Source organism: Salvelinus alpinus, chromosome 7 (assembly GCF_045679555.1).
Source record: "Salvelinus alpinus chromosome 7, SLU_Salpinus.1, whole genome shotgun sequence".
Taxonomy (NCBI): domain Eukaryota; kingdom Metazoa; phylum Chordata; class Actinopteri; order Salmoniformes; family Salmonidae; genus Salvelinus; species Salvelinus alpinus.
Genome location: NC_092092.1, coordinates 54,611,590 through 54,634,017, shown reverse-complemented (window position 1 = coordinate 54,634,017; position 22,428 = coordinate 54,611,590). Strand labels below are relative to the sequence as shown.

At 43.9% G+C, this 22,428-nt stretch overlaps 1 protein-coding gene across 1 annotated transcript in view; it reads right to left on the bottom strand.

Moving 5' to 3' along the window:
* LOC139581224 (neuronal acetylcholine receptor subunit alpha-7-like) overlaps window positions 1-22,428 on the bottom strand; it is a 70,298-nt gene that overhangs the window by 31,175 nt on the left and 16,695 nt on the right. Inside the window, exon 2 of the mRNA XM_071410750.1 lies at window positions 13,598-13,737. Coding sequence (XP_071266851.1) covers window positions 13,598-13,737 — 140 coding nt within the window. The remainder of the gene's footprint in view (window positions 1-13,597; window positions 13,738-22,428) is intronic.

The following is a 22,428-nucleotide window of genomic DNA, read 5'->3' as shown; positions in this document are numbered from 1 at the left end:
AGCTAGCATGATGAAGAAAACAATTTACAGGATGTGGTGGAATGTGAAAAAAGGAATTCTCTCTCTCACACAAACAAACACCACATGCCATCAAATCCAGCATTATCTTAAAGAGACTTTCCAGGAGGATTTGCATTCATAGGCAGTTGTTTTGAAAGTAGCGCTCAAGAGCCAAAATATCTCTCTCTCCCTCTCTCTGCCTCTTCCCATAATAATGGAAAACCATTACACAATCCAGGCATGGAAAGCTCTTAGAGACTTACACAGAAAGACTCAAAGCTGTAATCGGTGCCAAAGGTGCTTCCACGAAGATTTGACTCAGGGGTGTGAATAATTACAGTATCAGTCTATAATTGGACACACCTACTCATTCAAGGATTTTTATTTACTTTTACTATTTTCTACATTGTAGAATAATAGTGAAGACATCAAAACGATGAAATAACACATATGGAATCATGTAGTAACCCAAAAAGTGTTAAACAAATCAAAATATATTTTATATTTTAAATTCTTCAAAGTAGCCATCCTTTGCCTTGATGACAGCTTTGCACATTCTTGGCATTCTCTCAACCAGCTTCATGAGGAATACTTTTCCAACAGTCTTGAAGGAGTTCCCACATGCTGAGCACTTGTTGGCTGCTTTTCCTTCACTCCGTGGTCCAAATCATCCCAAACCATCTCAATTGGGTTGAGGTCGGGTGATTGTGGAGGATAGGTCATCTGATGCAGCACTCCATCACTCTCCTTGGTCAAATAGCCCTTACACAGCCTGGAGGTGTGTTTTGGGTCATTGTCCTGTTGAAAAACAAATGATAGTCCCACTAAGCGCAAACTAGATGGGATGGCGTATTGCTGCAGAATGCTGTTATAGCCATGCTGGTTAAGTGTGCCTTGAATTCTAAATAAATCACAGACAGTGTCACCAGCAAAGCACCCCCACACCATCACACCTCCTCCTCCATGCTTCATGGTGGGAATGACACATGCGTACAGTAGATCATCCGTTCACCTACTATGCTTCTCACAAAGACACAGCGGTTGGAACCAAAAATCTCAAATTTGGACTCATCATACCAAAGGACAGATTTCCACCGGTCTAACGTCCATTACTCGTGTTTCTTGGTCCAAGAAAATCTCTTCTTCTTATTGGTGTCCTTTTAGTAGTGGTTTCTTTGCAGCAAACCGACCATGAAGGCCTGCTTCACACAGTCTCCTCTGAACAGTTGATGTTGAGATGTGTCTTGAACTCTGTGAAGCATTTATTTGGGCTACAATCTGAGGTGCAGTTAACTCTGCTGCAGAGGATAAGTCATTAGACATCCTGATCACATGGATAGTATTAATGAGATAGTCCGCAGTGTTCTGCTGAAGTGTTTTCTCATTTGCCCGTAGTGGATGGTAGAGTACTCCCACTACCCGAGTTGAAACTGAGCTGCCGAGTGGTTTAGGACGAAGCTGAAGCCACATATATGGCAGGGACGGCAGGTAGCCTAGTGGTTAGAGGGTTGGGCCAGTAACCGAAAGGTTGCTGGATTGAACCCCCGAGCTGACAAGGTAAACATCTGTTGTTCTGCCCCTGTTCTGCCCCTCCTCTCGTATCCAGTGATCACAAATGTCTGCTGTTCTCCCCAAACACAACATCGGGAGGGAGAACTGAGGTGCAGGGGGGAAAAAGGACATCTGGTAACCCAGAACAGAAAGGTGGCCTTGGCATATGTATGGCCAGCACTGATTGGTCTGCCATATACGGTATGAGGTGGAGAGCATCGATGCAAAGGTGGAGACTAGAGGTCGACCAATTAATCGGCGTGGCCGATTAATTAGGGCCGATTTCAAGTTTTCATAACAATCGGTAAACGACATTTTTGGACGCTGATTATAGCCGATTACATTGCATTCCACGAGGAAACAGAGTGGCAGGCTGACCACCTGTTACGCAAGTGCAGCAAGGGGCCAAGGTAGGTAGCATTAAACTTATCTTATAAAAACCAATCAATCTTCACATAATCACTAGTTAACCTAGTAATATCATCAACCATGTGTAGTTAACTACCTTGTCCTGCGTTGCATATAATCAATGTGGTGCCTGTTAATTTATCATCGAATCACAGCCAACTTCGCCAAACGGGGGTTGTTTTAACAAAAGCGCATTCGCGAAAAAAGCACAATCATTGCACGAATGTACCTAACCATAAACATCAATGCCTTTCTTAAAATCAATACACAGAAGTATATTTTTTTTAAACCTGTATATTTAGTTAAAATAAATTAATGTTAGCAGGCAATAATAACTAGGGAAATTGTGTCCCTTCTCTTGCGTTTATTGCACGCAGAGTCAGGGTATATGCAACAGTTTGTGCCGCCTGGCTCGTTGTGAACTAATTTGCCAGAATTTTACATAATTATGACATAACTTTGAAGGTTGTGCAATGTAACAGCAATATTTAGACTTAGGGTTGCCGCCCGTTCAATAAAATACGGAACGGTTCCGTATTTCACAAAAATAATAAACGTTTTGTTTTCCGAAATGATAGTTTCCGCATTTCACCATATTAATGACCAACTGCTCGTATTTCTGTGTTTATTATATTATAATTAAGTCTATGATTTGATAGAGCAGTCTGACTGAGCGGTGGTAGGGGCAGCAGGCACGTAAGCTCGTAAGCACTCAGTCAAACTCTTAGCAATGCTTGCTTCACAGCTCTGTTTATGACTTCAAGCCTATCAACTCCTGAGATTAGGCTGGCAATACTAAAATTCCTATTAGAACATCCAATAGTCAAAGGTATATGAAATACAAATGGTATAGAGAGAAATAGTCGACGTGTCATAATTCCTATAATAACTACAACCTAAAACTTCTTTACTGGGAATATTGAAGAACTGGGAATATTGAACAACCAGCTTTCACATGTTCTCATGTTCTGAGCAAGGAACTTAAACATTAGCTCTTTTACATGGCACATATTGCACTTTTACTTTCTTCTCCAACACTGTGTATATATATATATACAGTATATATAAAAATCTGCTTTTTAAAACGGTATCGGCTTTATTTGGTTCTCCAATAATCGGTATCGGAGTTGAAAAATCAGAATCGGTCGACCTCTAGTGGAGACATTCAACTGCTGCATTCAAACTGCACTTGATGTATGCATGCCAACAACAACACTGGACAAGCCCTGGATGACTGACCAAATAAAGGCTGCCATCCGGAATAGAGAGAAGATTTTCAACAGATGGGGAAATGGAGAAAAACAATGAAATGGAGAAAATACAGAAACAAAGCGCAAATGCTTATCAAGGAAGCAAAGACAAACTACCACAAAACTGAAATCCAGGACCTAAAGAAGAAAAACTATAAGGAACGGCGGGACTTCATTAACAAAGAACTGGGACGAAAGACAACATCAAAATGGAGAATACAGGTGGAGGGAATTGAAGATGACAATGTGGCTTATTTTTCCATTTCTTCTTTGCTGATGCATGGACAAGCACCCCACCTCTTGCCATCTTCCCCCTGCACCATGCCTACAAGGCAGGTTGAGCAGTGCAGCAGTGGCCAGATAAAGTAAGCTCTGACCATGTAAAGCACGTGGGTCTGATGGTATTCCAGCCTGGCTACTAAAAGAACATACAGAAGATCTAGCCCTTGTCATCACACACATAGATAACACCACCTACTGGCAGGGTGCCTACCTCCCAAAGTCCAGTACTACTACCGCCCTTGTGAAAGCCACACACTCCTGGCTGACAGCTACAGACTCCAGAAAACCACCAATGGTGAGGGTGTTACTGGATGATACAGTTGAAGTCGGAAGTTTACATACACCTCAGCCAAATACATTTAAACTCCGTTTTTCACAATTCCTGACATTTAATCCTAGTAAAAATTCCCTGTCTTAGGTCAGTTAGGATCACCACTTTATTTTAAGAATGTGAAATGTCAGAATAATAGTAGAGAGAATTATTTACTTCAGCTTTTATTTCTTTCATCACATCCCCAGTGGGTCAGAAGTTTACATACACTCAATTAGTATTTGGTGGCATTGCCTTTAATTTGTTTAACTTGGGTCAAATGTTTCGGGTAGCCTTCCACAAGCTTCCCACAATAAGTTGGGTGAATTTCGGCCCATTCCTCCTGACCAAACTGAGTCAGGTTTGTAGGCCTCCTTGCTCGCACACGCTTTTTCAGTCCTGCCCACAAATTGTATATAGAATTGCGGTCAGGGCTTTGTGATGGCCACTCCAATACCTTGACTTTGCTGTCCTTAACTTCTTTATGATAGGGGGCAGCATTTTCACTTTTGGATGAATTGCGTGCCCATAGTGAACTGCCTCCTACTCTGTCCCAGATGCTAATATATGCATATTATTATTACTATTGGATATAAAACACTCTGAAGTTTCTAAAACTGTTTGAATGATGTCTGTGAGTATAACAGAACTCATATGGCAGGCAAAAACCTGAGAAAAAATCCAAACAGGAAGTGAGAATTCTGAGACTGGTCAATGTTCAACTCATCGCCTATTCAATTCCCTGTAAGATACTGTTTGCACTTCCTACGCCTTCCACTAGATGTCAACAGTCTGTAGAACGTGGAATGAAGCCTCTAGTGTGATGTGGGGCCGGATGGGAGGTATTTCAGTCATTGGTCTGGCAGAATGCGCGTTCCAAACGATATCGTCTTAATTTCCATAACTTCTAGAGACACAAAGGAATTCTCCGGTTGGAACGTTATTGGATAGTTATGATAACAACATCCTGAGGATTGATTCTTTACTTAGTTTGACCAGTTTATTCGACCTGTTATATAACTTTTTGAAGTTTTCGTCCGAGTTCGCCTGCATCTGCGCGAGCGTTTGGACATGTGCACTAAACATGCTAGCGAAAGTAGCTACTTAGACATAAGTAATGGACATTATCGAACAAAACAATGATTTATTGTGGAACTAGGAGTCCTGGGAGTGCATTCTGATGAAGATGATCAAAGGTAAGGGAATATTTATGATGTAATTTCGTATTTCTGTTGACTCCAACATGGCGGAGAAATGTTGTTATTTTTGAGCGCCGTCTCAGATTATTACATGGTGTGCTTTTTACGTAATTTAAAAAAAAATCTGACAGAACGGTTGCATTAAGAACAAGTGTATCTTTAATTCTATGTAAAACATGTATCTTTCATCAAAGTTTATGATGAGTATTTCTGTTATTTGATATGGCTCTCTGCAATTTCTCCGGATATTTTGGAGGCATTTCTGAACATGGCGCCAATGTAAACCGAGATTTGTGGATATAAATATGCACAGTATCGAACAAAGCATAAATGTATTGTGTAACATGATGTCCTATGAGTGCCATCTGATGAAGATCATCAAAGGTTAGTGATTCATTTTATCTCTATTTCTGCTTTTTGCGACTACTATCTTTTGCTGGGAAAATGGCTGTGTTTTTCTGTGGCTATGTACTGAGCTAACATAATCATTTGGTGTGCTTTCGCCGTAAATCCTTTTTGGAATCAGACATGTGGGCTGGATTCACAACATGTGTAGCTTTAATGTGGTGTCTTTCATGTGTGATTTCATTAAAGATAGATTTTTATAGTAAGAACGTATTTTAATTTGGCGCGCTACATTTTTTCTGGCTTTTGGCCAAGTGGGACGCTACCGTCCCACATATCCCAGAGAAGTTAAAGGCACAGTCAACTTAGTGTATGTAAACTTCTGACCCACTGGAATTGTGATACAGTGAATTATAAGTGAAATAATCTGTCTGTAAACAATTGTTGGAAAAATGTATTGTGTTATGCACAAAGTAGATGTCCTAACTGACTTGACAAAACTATAGTTTGTTAACAAGAAATTTGTGGAGTGGTTGAAAACTAGTTTTAATGACTCCAACCTAAGTGTATGTAAACTTCCGACTTCAACTGTATGTCCAAAGCTCCTGCAACGTCTGTCTGACATTGAACCGTGTCCAAGGTTACTAGCCTGGTTCCACAGATACACCACCAGAAGAAGGAAGAGGGTGATGGCAAGTGCCACATTTAGCCATTGGTCAGAGGTCACCTCTGGTGCCACAAGAGGACACTTCCATGGGCTTGGAGGCAAAGCAGCTGGAAGAGTGGGCCACATCTAACAACATATATTTTTCTAGAGACCATCCACAACCTGCACCACTAATCCTAGGAGGACAGGAAGTACCAGTGGTAACAACAACTAAGTATCATCTCGACTCGAACCACAGTGGTGACACACATGTGAAGCAGTCAGTAAGGAAGATCTCAAAACACCTGCACTTTGACTGTTCTTGCCAGAAATGGCCTACCCACTGATGATCTGGTCAAAGTATACACTACACTGGTCAGCCCTCGTCTGGAATATGGAGGAGGGCCTTGAGGATCATCTCCAGAGGTGGAGTAGTCCAACCACAGCTCCCATCACTGCAGAGCAGTCCAACCACAGCTCCCCTCACTGCAGAGCAGTCCGACCACAGCTCCCCTCACTGCAGAGCAGTCCAACCACAGCTCCCCTCACTGCAGAGCAGTCCAACCACAGCTCCCCTCACTGCAGAGCAGTCCGACCACAGCTCCCCTCACTGCAGAGCAGTCCAACAACAGCTCCCCTCACTGCAGAGCAGTCCGACCACAGCTCCCCTCACTGCAGAGCAGTCCGACCACAGCTCCCCTCACTGCAGAGCAGTCCGACCACAGCTCCCCTCACTGCAGAGCAGTCCGACCACAGCTCCCATCACTGCAGAGCAGTCCGACCACAGCTCCCCTCACTGCAGAGCAGTCCGACCACAGCTCCCCTCACTGCAGAGCAGTCCAACCACAGCTCCTGTCACTGCAGAGCAGGCGAGAGCAGGCTGCAGTGCATCTGGTGAAGGACATGCACACTTTTGACCACTGAATGACCTGCTCCCTCCAAAAAGATGTAACTGCACCACAAGGCTCCTGAGAAACAGCCACAAACTATCCTGTATAACCGTCTGTACGAACCACCTGTGAAACTCCACTCTACCCACTGCTATCAGACTGTATATTAATTCTCCCAAAAATGATATTTTTAACAGTCACACTTTAATATTTCAATTTCCATCATGAAAAATGTCCTGTAATGTTTCAAGTGTTCTGTATTCTTTGTCTCACGTATTATGTATGTATTTGAAAATGAGTGTTTTGCAATTATTAGTAATGTAAATTCTGCATTTATTCAGTTTTATCTGTGAGCAAGAATAAATGAACACACACACACACACACCGATGCCCAGTGGAGCAGTGGCAGCTGTGCTCGTACCGTTATCCAATCAGGGTTAAATCATGCGTTGAGCGTTTCACAGACAGGACCCAAGAGCCCCCCTCACCACCTGAGTCTCACTGCCCTGCCCTGAGTCAGGACCACTAGACTTGACCTCAACTAGACTAGACCAACAGACTGGATCAAACCTAGATTAGACCTGACCCCAGGACTGGACCAGACCTCAACTAGACCACAGGACTAGACCACACCAAAAAAAAACACACCAGGGGACTAAACCAGACCGTTCACCGACAATAACCAAAACATCTAGACCGTTAAACCACTAAACAATGGGTTCCTCTCCATCTGTGTCTCGCAGAACTAGCCTGACCTAGATCACACCATAGTAGTTTTAAGACAAGGCTGAAAAGACTGTGTGTGAATCAAATCAAATGTTATTTGTCACATGCTTTGTAAACAACAGGTATAGACTAACAGTGAAATGCTTACTTACGGGCCCTTCCCAACAACGCATAGAGACAGAAAATACAGAAATAACAGAAAAGTTAAACACGTAATGATAAAAGTAATAATAAATACACAATGAGTAACAATAACTTGGCTCTATTCATGGGGTACCAGTACCGAGGCAATGTGCAGAGGTACATATGTACATGTAACTAGGAATAAAGTTACAGATAATAAACAGTAGTAGCTGCGTATGTGATGAGTCAAAAGAGATTAGTGCAAGAAGGGTCAATGCAGATAGTCCAGGTAGCTACTTGGATAACTATTTAACTAACTATTTAGCAGTCTTGTGACTTGGGGGTTGAAGCTGTTCAGGGTCCTGTTGGTTCCAGACTTGGTGCATTGGTACGACTTGCCGTGCAATAGTAGAGAGAACAGTCTATTACTTGGGTGGCTAAAACACTTCTATAACTTGAAGAGTTTTATAATATGTACCTGATGTTTGCATACTGCTAGTTGTGTGGAAAATGTCCAGATCAAACATGCTTTTTTAAAGATGAAATGTGAAGTTAGTTGTCTAAATTGGATCTGAGTAAAATCCAGACCTTGCCTCGTAACTAGTTATGCCCAGAGAACTTGCCATAAAGACGGAAATGCCCCTTTCTGACCTGAGGGTATAAAACATGTGAGTTAAGAATTTACATATCAGACTAGATGGCCGCGCACTGCAGCCAAGGTCGAGGATTAGTCGCAACCCCAAAACGCAACACGAGGTTAAAGACAAAAGAAAAACTCTTAACAATCAATGCTATGGTTGAGAAGCTGTATCTAAGAAGGTGAATTCAAGCAGGACCACCCGGTTATTCTCTCCAAAGAATCATGGGGCTACACTGCTTTCATTCCACGCTGGAACCCTCTCCATGGCTGATTAGCCGTCCCTAGAAGACCCCTCTCACAGAACGAGGGCGAGGAAACAGACCACTAAGAGAAAGGACACTGACATCGAGTGGAATATCAGAGACTTACACCCGGTAACAACAGGTGCCGCCATCAGAGAAGGAGGAACTTGGTCCACGAAGAAATACCCCATCGGTGACCTTCGACAAGTAATTACATCATTATATTCTGACTCATAAGAGCGGCAGTTCGGTGGCAAGATCCGGACTCTTCGCTGGCCATGGCAGAACACTGACATTCCTGTCTTGCAGGAAATCGCGCACAGAACGAGCAGAATGGCTGGTGGCATTGTCATGCTGGAGGGTCATGTCAGGATGAGCCTACAGGAAGGGTACCACATGAGGGAAGAGGATATCTTCCCTGTAATGCACAGCGTTGAGATTGCCTGCAATGACAACAAGCTCAGTCCGATGATGCTGTGACACACCGCCCCTGACCATGACGGACCCTCCACCTCCAAATCGATCCCGCTCCAGAGTACAGGCCTCGGTGTAACGCTCATTCCTTCGACGATAAACGCGAATCCGACCATCATCCCTGGTGAGACAAAACCGTGACTCGTCAGAGAAGAGCACTTTTTGCCAGTCCGGTCCAGCGACGGTGGGTTTGTGCCAATAGGCGACGTTGTTGCCGGTGATGTCTGGTGAGGACCTGCCTTACAACAGGCCTACAAGCCCTCAGTCCAGCCTCTTTCAGTCTATTGCGGACAGTCTGAGCACTGATGGAGGGATTGTGCGTTCCTGGCGTAACTCGGGCAGTTGTTGTTGCCATCCTGTACCTGTCCCGCAGGTGTGATGTTTGGATGTACTGATCCTGTGCAGGTGTTGTTGCACGTGGTCTGCCACTGCGAGAACGATCAGCTGTCCATCCTGTCTCCCGGTAGCGCTGTCTAGAAAGTCAGTAGAAAGGCCTCTTTAGTGTCCTAAGCTTTCATAACTGTGACCTTAATTGCCTACAGTCTGTAAGCTGTTAGTGTCTTAACTTTCTAGGGATAGGGGGCAGAATTTTCACTTTGGATGAATAGCGTGCCCAGTGAACTGCCTCCTACTCTGTCCCAGATGCTAATATATGCATATTATTATTGCTATTGGATATAAAACACTCTGAAGTTTCTAAAACTGTTTGAATGATGTCTGTGTATAACAGAACTCATATGGCAGGCAAAAACCTGAGAAATCCAACCAGGAAGTGGGATATCTGAGGTTGGTCGATTTTCAACTCATTGCCTATTGAATTCCCAGGGGGATATGGATCTGTTTGCACTTCCTACGGCTTCCACTAGATGTCAACAGCCTGTAGAACCTTGAATGAAGCTTCTACTGTGATGTGGAGCCAGATGAGAGGGGAATTAGTCAGTGGTCTGGCAGAGAGCCAGGTCCTGGTCCTGGCATTCCACATGATATCGACTTGCGTTCCATTACTTCTATAGACACAAAGTAATTCTCCGGTTGGAACGTTATTGAATATTTATGATAGCAACATCCTAAAGATTGATTCTATACTTAGTTTGAAATGTTTCTACGACCTGTAATATAACTTTTTGAAGTTTTCGTCCGACGTTCGCCTGGACCTGCATGAGCATTTGGATATGTGTACTAAACGTGCTAACAAAAATAGCTACTTGGACATAAATAATGGACATTATCGAACAAAACAACAATTTATTGTGGAACTTGGATTCCTGGGAGTGCATTCTGATGAAGATCATCAAAGGTAAGGGAATATTTATAATGTAATTTCGTATTTCTGTTGACTCCAACATGGCGGAGAAATGTTGTTTCTATCTGAGCGCCGTCTCAGATTATTGCATGGTTTGCTTTTTCCGTAAAGTTTTTTTGAAATCTGACACAGCGGTTGCATTAAGAACAAGTGTATCTTTAATTCTATGTAAAACATGTATCTTTCATCAAAGTTTATGATGAGTATTTCTATTATTTGATGTGGCTCTCTGCAATTTCTCCGGATATTTTGGAGGCATTTCTGAACATGGCACCAATGTAAACTGAGATTTTTGGATATAAATATGCACATTATCGAACAAAACATAAATGTATTGTGTAACATGATGTCCTATGAGTGCCATCTGATGAAGATCATCAAAGGTTAGTGATTCATTTTATCTCTATTTCTGCTTTTTGTGACTCCTATCTTTGGCTGGGAAAATGGCTGTGTGTTTTTTGGACTTGGCGGTGATCTAAAATAATCATATGTTGTGTTTTCGCTGTAAAGCATTATTATTATTATTTTTAAATGTTTTTAAATCGGACACGATGGGTAGATTAACAAGATATTTATTGGACTTGTTAATGTGTGAAAGTTACATATTTCAAAAAAATATTTTTTAATTTCCCGCGCTGCCTTTTCAGCGGAATGTTGTCGAGGGGTTCCGCTAGCAGAACGTGTGTCCTAGAAAGGTTTTAACGACCGTTCCACAGGTGCATGTTCATTAATTGTTTATGGTTCATTGAACAAGCATGGGAAACAGTGTTTAAACCCTTTACAATGAAGATCTGTGAAGTTATTTGGATTTTTACGAATTAGCTTTGAAAGACAGGGTCCTGAAAAAGGGACGTTTCATTTTTTGCTGAGTTTATATACGGTCTCTGTGGGGACGAAGTCCTCGATGCACTTATTATTGAAGTATGGGTGTGTGTGTATCCATCTGTTTGTGTTTCCTCGTTGTTTCCAATCTATTTAAACCTAGGAGCCCAAGACTTCAGTAAAACACCTACACTTCTCTCTCACTCACTCACTCAACTCTGAATAGAGAGAAAGCTGAGTGAGCCAAAGCCAACCCCATTTCAGAGCCACTCTAAAACCCCCCCTGAGTCCTTAGGGGAACTCTGCATGCTCTGCCTGGCTATATTTCCTCTCCGTTTCCTCTTTCCTCCGAGTCTGGCTGACGAATGGGAATTGTAAAAGCCATATTTAACATAGAAACAGTTTGGTTCTCTCTGTGAGTTTAACGGACACACTTGTGTTGTTTTCTACAGCTCTGAATGACTGACTGACATCCAGGGGGAAAACTGCCCCATGGGCCCTTGACAGAGAAGAGAATCTGGAAGTGAGGACACACACTCCTAATACTGCTAACACACCCCTAACAACCTTTTAAAGGTTACTACAAGCTCCACTCCGTTGACCTACATGCATGTCTGGGATGATGGTGTTGATGTGAGCCATGACCAGCCTTTCAAACCCTCTCTGCATCATTAAGCAGCATGGTAGACCAGATGTTAAGGCTACTGAGGTACTGTAGACATATTTCTGGTGATTGGATGGTTATTATAAAAGTATGATCATACCCTTCACAGGTCACTGAAGTGTGTGTGTGTGTGTGTGTGTGTGTGTGTGTGTGTGTGTGTGTATGAACGATAGAGACATTGAGGATCTAATGACTAGAACATAGGGATTAGACAGCCTTCTATGGGGTGGTGATGTGTCCAGGAATCAAAGTCTCAACATGGGTCTGTTCTGACTGTGAGGCGATGGAATGGTGGTGCAGAACTCTATCAGTGGACACACACACACAGCATGTGGGGAAGTGTGACGGAGTTTCTAGATCTTTTCTAAAGCAAGAAATGCGCTGCATTAGCATCCCTCTGGTGAGACTCTCTCTCTCGGGGACACACACACACACACACCACACACCACACACCACACACCACACACCACACACCACACACCACACACACACACACACACACACACACACACACACACACACACACACACACACACACACACACACCAGTCTACATTTCTGACGAACTGACATTCAAGTAGGCACATTTTTCTTCATTTGGCGATATACACTGAGTGAGCAAAACATTAGGAACACCTTCCTAATGTTGAGTTGCACCCCCTTTTGCCCTCGGAAGAGCCTCAATTCGTCGTGGTATGGATTCTAAATCAAATCAAATGTTATTCGTCACATACACATGGTTAGCAGATGTTATTGCAAGTGTAGTGAAATGCTTGTGCTTCTAGTTCCGACAGTGCAGCAATATCTAACAAGTAATCAGCAATTCCACAACAACTACCTAGTACACTCAAATCTAAGTAAAGGAATGGAATAAGAATATATACGTATAAATATATGGATGAGCAACGACAGAGCAGCATAGAAGGTATGAAAAACAGTATGGACTCAAAACAAGGTGTTGAAAGCGTTCCACAGGGATGCTGGCCCATGTTGACTCCAAAGCTTCCCAACGTTGTGTCAAGTTAGCTGGATGTCCTTTGTGTGGTGGACCATTCTTGATACACACAGGAAACAGTTGAGCGTATAAAAACAGGCAGTATTGCAGTTCTTGACAACTGGCACCTACTACTAAACCCTGTTCAAAGGCACTTAAATACTTTGTCTTGCCCATTCACCCTCTGAATGACACACATACACAATCCATGTCTCAGTTGTCTCAAGGTTTACGAATCCTTCTTTAACCTGTCTCCTTTCCGTCATCTACACTGATTGAAGTGGATTTAACAAGTGACATCAATAAGGGATCATAGCGTTCACCTGGATTCACCTGGTCAGTCTGTCATGGAAAGAGTTCCTAATGTTTTGTACACACAGTGTATACACATACAGCGTGTGTGTGTGTGTGTGTGTGTGTGTGTGTGTGTGTGTGTGTGTGTGTGTGTGTGTGTCTGTCTGGGAGGTCTTATACAATAGGAGGCAAACAGCAGAAGTGCATTAGCTCTACACGTCTGCAGATACGGGACCTAACCTCAGAAGTACATACTTGCCACTGTACGTCACCTCTACACACACACACACACACACTCACACAATGTTTGAAGTTAAAGCAGTAGTGAAGGTGTCAGTCCTTGTTAAATCAACATACACAACCAGCAGACAAATTCATTCACCCTCTCACATGCACACACACCCCAACACACACAAACACAGTCCCTCCCTCACCACGTCTATGATCTGCAGCAGAGTCATTCCCAGCTCCACCAGAAGAGGAGAGGAGTCGTTGATCACTGGTCTCTCCAGACGGTTGTAGTTGGCCATCAGCTCCTTGTACAGTCTGCGCTGGTGCTCCCCCTGTAGGGACCCTGGGGAACAACAAGGGAACCAGTGAGAGTTCGTTAGTTAATAAAAATGTATATTCTACAGTTTCTCAGTTGGTTTGGTGGGAAGGGGTCAGTGGCGACTAGTATGATGTGTTTGCTGTACCAGCATTCATCCACCTTGCCTCTTCTCCTCCCTCTGTCCCACTGATCCCATTAAGATCCATCTCTAAAGCTGAGGCCAGGGGAGAGGAGAGGAGAGGAGAGGAGAGGAGAGGAGAGGAGAGGAGAGGCGAGGCGAGAAGAGGGTAGAGGCGAGGAGAGGCGAGGAGAGTGCTAAACCACCTGCAGCACTGGTCAGTTAAGGACAATGGACATTAAAACACACAGGCATCACAGTTGCGTTCGTCTTAGGGCCAACTGGCACCACAACACTGTTCATTAACTAATCCTAAAAGGGAGTTTGTTCAGAACGATAGCTAAACAGATGCATGGCCTAAATGTGTTCTCCTCAATACATGAGAGAGAAATGAATACATAACCGAAATGTGCAGACAGAGTTCACAAGAGAACACTCCAGTCCTAGACACACTGTTGGGGTTGGGGGTTGGTTCATAGACAACTGTATAGATAAGAGCCAAGCAGTGGTAGTCTTACAGTACATGTTGGCTTTGGATTCACACCTCTCGCCCCATTGCACAGCCAACACCAGGAAGGGCAGACTGCGGAAGACAAGCACTGCTGCTCACATACACGCACAGACAGTCTCATATGCATGTAAGAGAGAGAAAGAAAGAAAGAAAGAAAAGAGAGGGAGGGAACGAGAGAGAGAGAGAAAGAATAGAGAGAAAGGAGAGAGAGACAGAGAGAGAAATGAGAGTGTCTCTGTCCCAGTGTGTTGCTGATGAGGTCCATTAGGGCCATAATGAGGTTATAGCAGGACAGCACTCTATTGGGAGTTCAGAGCGGGAAAGAGAGAGAGGTCGTGTCTACACTTGATACTAACATGTGACTTCTGCTATCAGAATAGGAAGATCGCATTGAAAAGACAGGTTTAGACGCACAAAAGTGGCTTTTTGGTCTGATTGTGTTCAGATCTGTCTGACCACTTCAGGAGCTGATCAGGGATGTGTTGTGTGTGGATTTCTCCTCAGTCTGGACACAATCAGGCTACCGAAAGCATATAGAGTGGGCGACGTCATCAGCGCTCCTCCCACAAGTCTCCAGAAAAATGTTGTTTTGGGACCGAGAGGCACCTTTTCATTATAACGTTGGAGGAAATGCGTTCCTAGCGTGTGAGGAACGTGTTTGCTGGCCTCATAAATGCTAACCAGCTAGCTAATATGCTAACCCATTTTCAATCCCTTTAGCGTTGCTTGCTAGCTACAGAGGTTAGCCGGCTAGTTAGCTACAGTAGTTAGCTACTGCCATCGGTTGCTGTTGCGTTATCATATTTAGCCTATTCCACCGTTTGTAGAATGCATAGTGGCATTTGAATATACCCCGGGTAAGGGAATGCGGACACACTTAAATGTAGGTGCATGACGAGTTCAGGACTCCATGATCAGAACTCCATGATCAGAATACTAAAGCTGCATGAAGTGTCAAGTCTAGACACGGCCAGAGAGGGGGAGAGAAACCTGACCACCGCAGCACACTGACACTTACCCACTTCTTCATACAGCCGTGTACTTAAACATCTATCTATGCATCTATATACTATATCTATACACCCAGACTTCATATCCATACACCTGTATACACACACCTTCTTTACAGCACCCATGTTGCACACAGCCTTTGATAACAGTGGTTAAAAGGGCTATCCATACTCACATCAATACATACAACGTGTGTATTGATATAACTATTAGCAATTCAGCACCTGCTGTATAAGGCACAGCCCTACGGGTTCTGAAAAGATGTTGAGATTATGCAATCTACATACTGCACATCCATATTTGTCCATAATGCACATCATTGCGTCATTGCATGTCTCCCGCATAATATGCAGCTTTGCAGAAACATCCCCCCTTCCACTCACCCTCTCATGTTTTATTCCTCTCTGATATATTAAGATGACATTCCTCTGGGACTGTCACCTTGTCGTGGTGGGGGGGCTTTTGTACCTTAATGACCCCTTAGTGCTATGCCGGTGGGAGGTAACTCCCAGCAGGGCAGGTCTAACTCGTGGTGTAAAGCACCTAAGTAAAATTTATATAAAGTACTACTTAAGTCGTTTTTTTGTATGTGTACTTTCCTATTTATATTTTTGCCAACTTTTACTTCACTACATTCCTTGAGGAAATAATGTACTTTTTACTCCATACATTTTCCCTGACACCCAAAAGTACTCGTTACATTTTGACAGAACAATTGTCAAAGTCATAAGGAATTTGAAATGATTTATACTTTTGATACTTAAGTATATTTTAGCAACTCCATTTACTTTTGATACTTAAGTATATTTAAAACCAAATATTTTTAGAGTTTTACTCAAGTAGTATTTTACTGGGTGACTTTCACTTTTGCTTGAGTCATTTTCTATTAAGGTATCTTTACTTTTAATAAAGTACTTTTTCCACCACTGGGTCTAACAAACTACTTTTCTTCTAGGGCGAGGGTTCAGATGAAGGACAGTCTGCCTCTAGATCATGGAGCCTTAAAGGAAAATGATCTACGACCACTGCAGAGAACAGTGAACACAGCTGCCTTGCTACTCTTCTTTTTATTTAACCCTTATTTTACCAGGTAAGTTGACTGAGACACATTCAGTTACACCAATGACCTGGGGAATAGTTACAGGGGATGAATGAGCCAATTGGAAATAGTTTTAAAACGTATTATAGAAACCGAAACCACGGACACTCAACATCTCCAAAACCTGGGATGAACAGACTAGCCTAGAAGGGTGCCAATGAATCCCGTGAACCAAACTCACCTGAAAGCCAAGGGGAGGAAGAGTGTACTACAGCTCAAGTGAAGAGTGAGAATTGGATGCTGGAACGTCAGACCAGTACACCAGTCAGGGAAGCTGTCACAACTAGCCCGAGAGATGAGAAAATACAACTTGAGCACCTGAGTCTGTGAAAGCAGATGGAACACTTTCGGGAAAATAACAACCACTACGGGTGAAACCTTCCTTTACTCTGGAAATGCAAATGAAGAAAAAACCAACACACACATGGAGTTGGACTACTTCTGTCAAAAGATGCAGCAAAGAGCCTCATTGAGTGGGAGCCAATACCAGCAAGAATCATCATAGCCAGATTTACACGTAAAGGGCGGACCATTACAATCATACACTGCTATGCTGCAACCAACTCATCTGACTTTGCAGAGAAAGACGCCTTCTATCAAAAGCTACAGACAGTTATTCCAAAAGTACCCAAGAGAGACATCCAAATTCTACTGGGGGACACAAATGCCAAGATTGGAAAGGACAACGACAACTGGAGAGGCACAATGGGGAGAGAGAGTCGAGGACAGATGATCGAGAATGGTCTGTTCTCTCAACGAGCTGGCAGTCGGAGGAAGTCTCTTCCCACACAAACCCACCAACAATGCTCTCATCCTTCTAGACCTATCGGCTGCCTTTGATACTGTGAACCATCAGATCCTCCTCTCCACCCTCTCCGAGCTGGGCATCTCCGGCAAGGTCCACGCTTGGATTGCGTCCTACCTGACAGGTCGCTCCTACCAGGTGGCGTGGCGAGAATCTGTCTCCGCACCACGTGCTCTCACCACTGGTGTCCCCCAGGGCTCTGTTCTAGGCCCTCTCCTATTCTCGCTATACACCAAGTCACTTGGCTCTGTCATATCCTCACATGGTCTCTCCTATCATTGCTATGCAGACGACACACAATTAATCTTCTCCTTTCCCCCCTCTGATAACCAGGTGGTGAATCGCATCTCTGCATGTCTGGCAGACATATCAGTGTGGATGACGGATCACCACCTCAAGCTGAACCTCGGCAAGACGGAGCTGCTCTTCCTCCCGGGGAAGGACTGCCCGTTCCATGATCTCGCCATCACGGTTGACAACTCCATTGTGTCCTCCTCCCAGAGTGCTAAGAACCTTGGCGTGATCCTGGACAACACCCTGTCGTTCTCAACTAACATCAAGGCGGTGACCCGTTCCTGTAGGTTCATGCTCTACAACATTCGCAGAGTACGACCCTGCCTCACGCAGGAAGCGGCGCAGGTCCTAATCCAGGCACTTGTCATCTCCCGTCTGGATTACTGCAACTCGCTGTTGGCTGGGCTCCCTGCCTGTGCCATTAAACCCCTACAACTCATCCAGAACGCCGCAGCCCGTCTGGTGTTCAACTTTCCCAAGTTCTCTCACGTCACCCCGCTCCTCCGCTCTCTCCACTGGCTTCCAGTTGAAGCTCGCATCCGCTACAAGACCATGGTGCTTGCCTACGGAGCTGTGAGGGGAACGGCACCTCCGTACCTTCAGGCTCTGATCAGGCCCTACACCCAAACAAGGGCACTGCGTTCATCCACCTCTGGCCTGCTCGCCTCCCTACCTCTGAGGAAGTACAGTTCCCGCTCAGCCCAGTCAAAACTGTTCGCTGCTCTGGCACCCCAATGGTGGAACAAACTCCCTCACGACGCCAGGTCAGCGGAGTCAATCACCACCTTCCGGAGACACCTGAAACCCCACCTCTTTAAGGAATACCTAGGATAGGATAAAGTAATCCTTCTAACCCCCCCCCCCCCCCCCCTTAAAAGAGTTAGATGCACTATTGTAAAGTGGTTGTTCCACTGGATATCATAAGGTGAATGCACCAATTTGTAAGTCGCTCTGGATAAGAGCGTCTGCTAAATGACTTAAATGTAAATGTAAATGTAATGCCACATGGGTATCCGCGGACCACCGAAAAGAAAACCAAGTTGATCACATAACAATAACCAGAAAATGGAGGAGAGTGTTCCTGGATGTCAGAGTCAAAAGAGGGGCTGACATGGCCTCAGACCATCACCTCCTGGTAGGAAGAATCAGGATGAAGTTGGCAGTAAAGAGGAAGGTGGACAGTAGGGTGCAGAGGCGATTTGAGACCAGAAAACTACAACATAGCCAGATACGCCAGGAATGGGGAATATCTCTACGACACAGATTTCAAGCATTGGCCGAGGGAGAAAACACAGATGACAAGTGGTCAAGATGCAAGAACGCCATCACAAGCACTTGTGAAGAAGGCCACAGGGAAGATAGGAGAAAATACTGGATCACAGATGACACCTGGGAAAGAAATGAGGGAGACCGAACTCAAACTCAACTGGGAAATCGATGACTCCATGAGATAAAGTCTGCGGCAGGAACACCAAGATGGAGATAAGGTGGTCAAAAAGAGGTGCTAGAGGGACAAGAAAGCACACACTGAACAACATGCTAGCAAGGTGGAGGTGGTAGCCAAACAACACAACTCCAAGATCACCAGATAGCGGGCTGGGAAGAACAGGATCCGAAGCCACCTCATCAGAGACGAACTGGGAACCCTTCTTACCAAATAATCCCAACAGCTAGAGCGCTGGAATGTACACGTCGAGGAAATCCTAAACAGGCCTCCACCTGACTTAACCCCAGACATCGTGGAAGCAACAGAAGACCAGGTTTGATTGTCACAGTCCCCGAGAAAAACAACCTCAGTGAGCGCAAAAACTGGAGCGGAATCCCGCTCCTCTCAATCCCCAGCAAAAACCTCTGTCGGATCATATTGGATAGGATGCAGGACTCAAAAAGAGATTCCGAAATGACCAAGCAGGCTTTTAGGAAGGACTACTCCTGTACAGACCACATTGCAACACTCGGGATGATTGTCGAATAGTGCATTGAATGGCAGACTCCTTTACACATCAACTTCGTAGACTTCGAACAAGCTTTCGATATTCTAGACAGAAATAGTCTATGGGAACTGCTACGGCACTATGCCGTCCCTCAGAAATATGTGAATCTGATCAGGAGTATGTATGAAGTGTTGACAGGTCAACTCACCCCCAACCGAAAAGTTCACATCAAAACTGGAGTACGCCAAGGCTGCTTATCATCTCCCTTTGCTTTTCTAATAGCCATCGACTGGACCATGACGAGAACCACAGCACATCAAAAAACAGGGAGCCAGTGGAGCCCATTCACTCAACTGGAGGACCTGAGATTAGCAGATGACCTGGCTCTGGTCTCTTGATTGACTATAAGATTGACTATAAGAAAACAGCAGACAACTTGGCCTCAAAATAAATGTGGTAAAGACCCAGACACTGACAACAAAAAACACCAAATCCCCAAAACTCAGCATAGACGTGGAAACGATTGAAAACGTCTATCTTGGAAGCAACATCAGCTCTGACGGGGGATCTGACAAGGATGTAGAGCTACGCTTCAGCAAAGCTTGACATGCCTTCAGGACACTCCGCCTCCTATGGCTCTCATCACAGCTCTCCACAAACACCAAGAGCTGCATCTTCAACACGAAATGTTGAATATGTTCTCTATGGAAAAACACACAATCCCTAACCAATAAACTACAAGTCTTTATCAACAACTCCCTGTGTCACATTCTGGATATGGTTGCCAAGCAAAATATCCGACCATGACTCGTGGGAAAAAATTCAACAGGAGCCCATACGCAATGCAATCAAGAGATGGATTGAACATCCACTCAGAAGAGACACATTAAACATAACAACACCAGCGCTGGACTACAACCCTCAAGGAAAAAGAAAGCAGGGAACGCTGGAGACGCTCCACTCTTCAAGAACTGAGTAAAGCGGGTCTCCGGCTAGAAGCAAAAGCCCTCGCACGGAAGAGAGTGAGGTGGAGCGCCATGGTGGACGCCCTAATGCTCCCGAAGTGGTTTAAGTCAAGTAAGTCAAGATATATGAAGAGGGGATTATAATCACGCACCTAAACTAATACATTTAATGATGACAGACTAAAAATGTTCCAAATTGCACCCTATTCTATTTAGGGCCCAGATCAAAAGTAGTGCACTACACAGGGAATAGGGAGCCATTTGAGACAAACCCTCTCACACTCCAAGCTCTAGTAGAGGAATGAATGCCTTGTTAAATGACTTACAGGGTGGGATGTTGTAATCTAATGAAACATATTAAACAAATGTCAGTATGGTGTAAGACAGCATACACCGGGACTCTGTAAGCATTCAGGCTATTCTATCCTCTTGTTTTTCTTGAATTCACGTTGCTAATTAAACAGTTATGAGAAGCAGGGAGGGTGGGGCTCCATCTAGCAGACACAGCATGGTGCTCTGCCAAACACAGAGAGAGGAAGGGAAGGAACGCAGAAAGCCATGTCTTAGATAACAACCGTGAGAATCTCAATTCAATTCAAGGAGCTTTATTGGCATGGGAAACATATTGCCATAGCAAGTGAAATTAATAAACAAAAGTGAAATAAACAATAAAAATGTAGCATTACACAAGTTCCAAAAGAATGTCATATTATGTCTATATACAGTTTTGTAGCAATGTGCAAATAGTTAAAGTACAAAAGGGAAAATAAAATAAATAAATAAATATGGGTTGTATTTACAATGGTGTTTGTTCTTCACTGGTTGCCCTTTTCTTGTGGCAACAGGTCACAAATGCTGTGATTGCACACTGTGGTATTTCACACAATAAATATGGGAGTTTATCAAAATTGGATTTCTTTTCAAATTCTTTGTGTCTGTGTAATCTGAGGGAAATATGTGTCTCTAATGGTCATAAATTTGGCAAGAGGTTAGATCTGTCTCTCTCTCCATCTTCTCCACCTCTCTCTCTCACCATCTCCCTCTTCATCTCTCCTCCCTCTCTCTCCCCCATTAAAACAGTTTGATAGCTTACTCGTTAAAATTATTTCGTTACACAGCTGCAGGGAGGATTGCAGCAGGCTCCTTGACTGACAAAGTCAAATCCATGTCCGCTTGGTTCAGGTTGGAGTCACAAACAACACAGATTCACAGAACACACACACTCATATTCCTCCTTGTCTCCCATCTCATGATATTCAGAGCTTCTCTGAAGAAGAAATTATCTCTTTGGTCTCAGTGTCTGTCACACACACTCATACACTCACACACAAGAGGAGAGTCAAATGCCACCTCCTTTTTTCCTCTTACTAACCAAGGAGTCGATAGGCCTCCGCCAACTCCTCTCTTTCGCCTCCGGAAGGAGTGGTGGGGAGGAGTGTGTTAAGAGATACAGTGTCTCTGTCTCTCGTTATATTTCTCTGTTTCTATCTCTTTGTGAGACCAACGTCTAACAGTGATTGGTTATTCTTTTCTTTCTTTTTTCTTTTCATTGTTAGGCTACATCTGTCCTGGCTACATCTGTCCTGGCTACATCTGTCCTGGCTACATCTGTCCTGCCTACAGCTGTCCTGCCTACAGCTGTCCTGGCTACATCTGTCCTGCCTACAGCTGTGTGCTACATTCGACTGAGGGTGTCACGAATCTATTCTTAATGCTCTAATAATTCTAGCAACAACAAATAAAATTATTGAGTAAAACTGTTTATTGAAAATACATTTTGTAATTGAAGCAAAGTTAGCCAGTAATTTTATCGTTGATCATGAAAATATAGGAAATGTATCAGTTTGTGGTCAAACGACCATTCATCTGGTTTTGGTGCCAAATGTCTGTTTACGTCTCCAATAGGCTATTCTTCCATTCGAGCACTTGCCGATTAAAAGTGACTATAAATCACTATAAAGTGATCATGTTTAAGAAT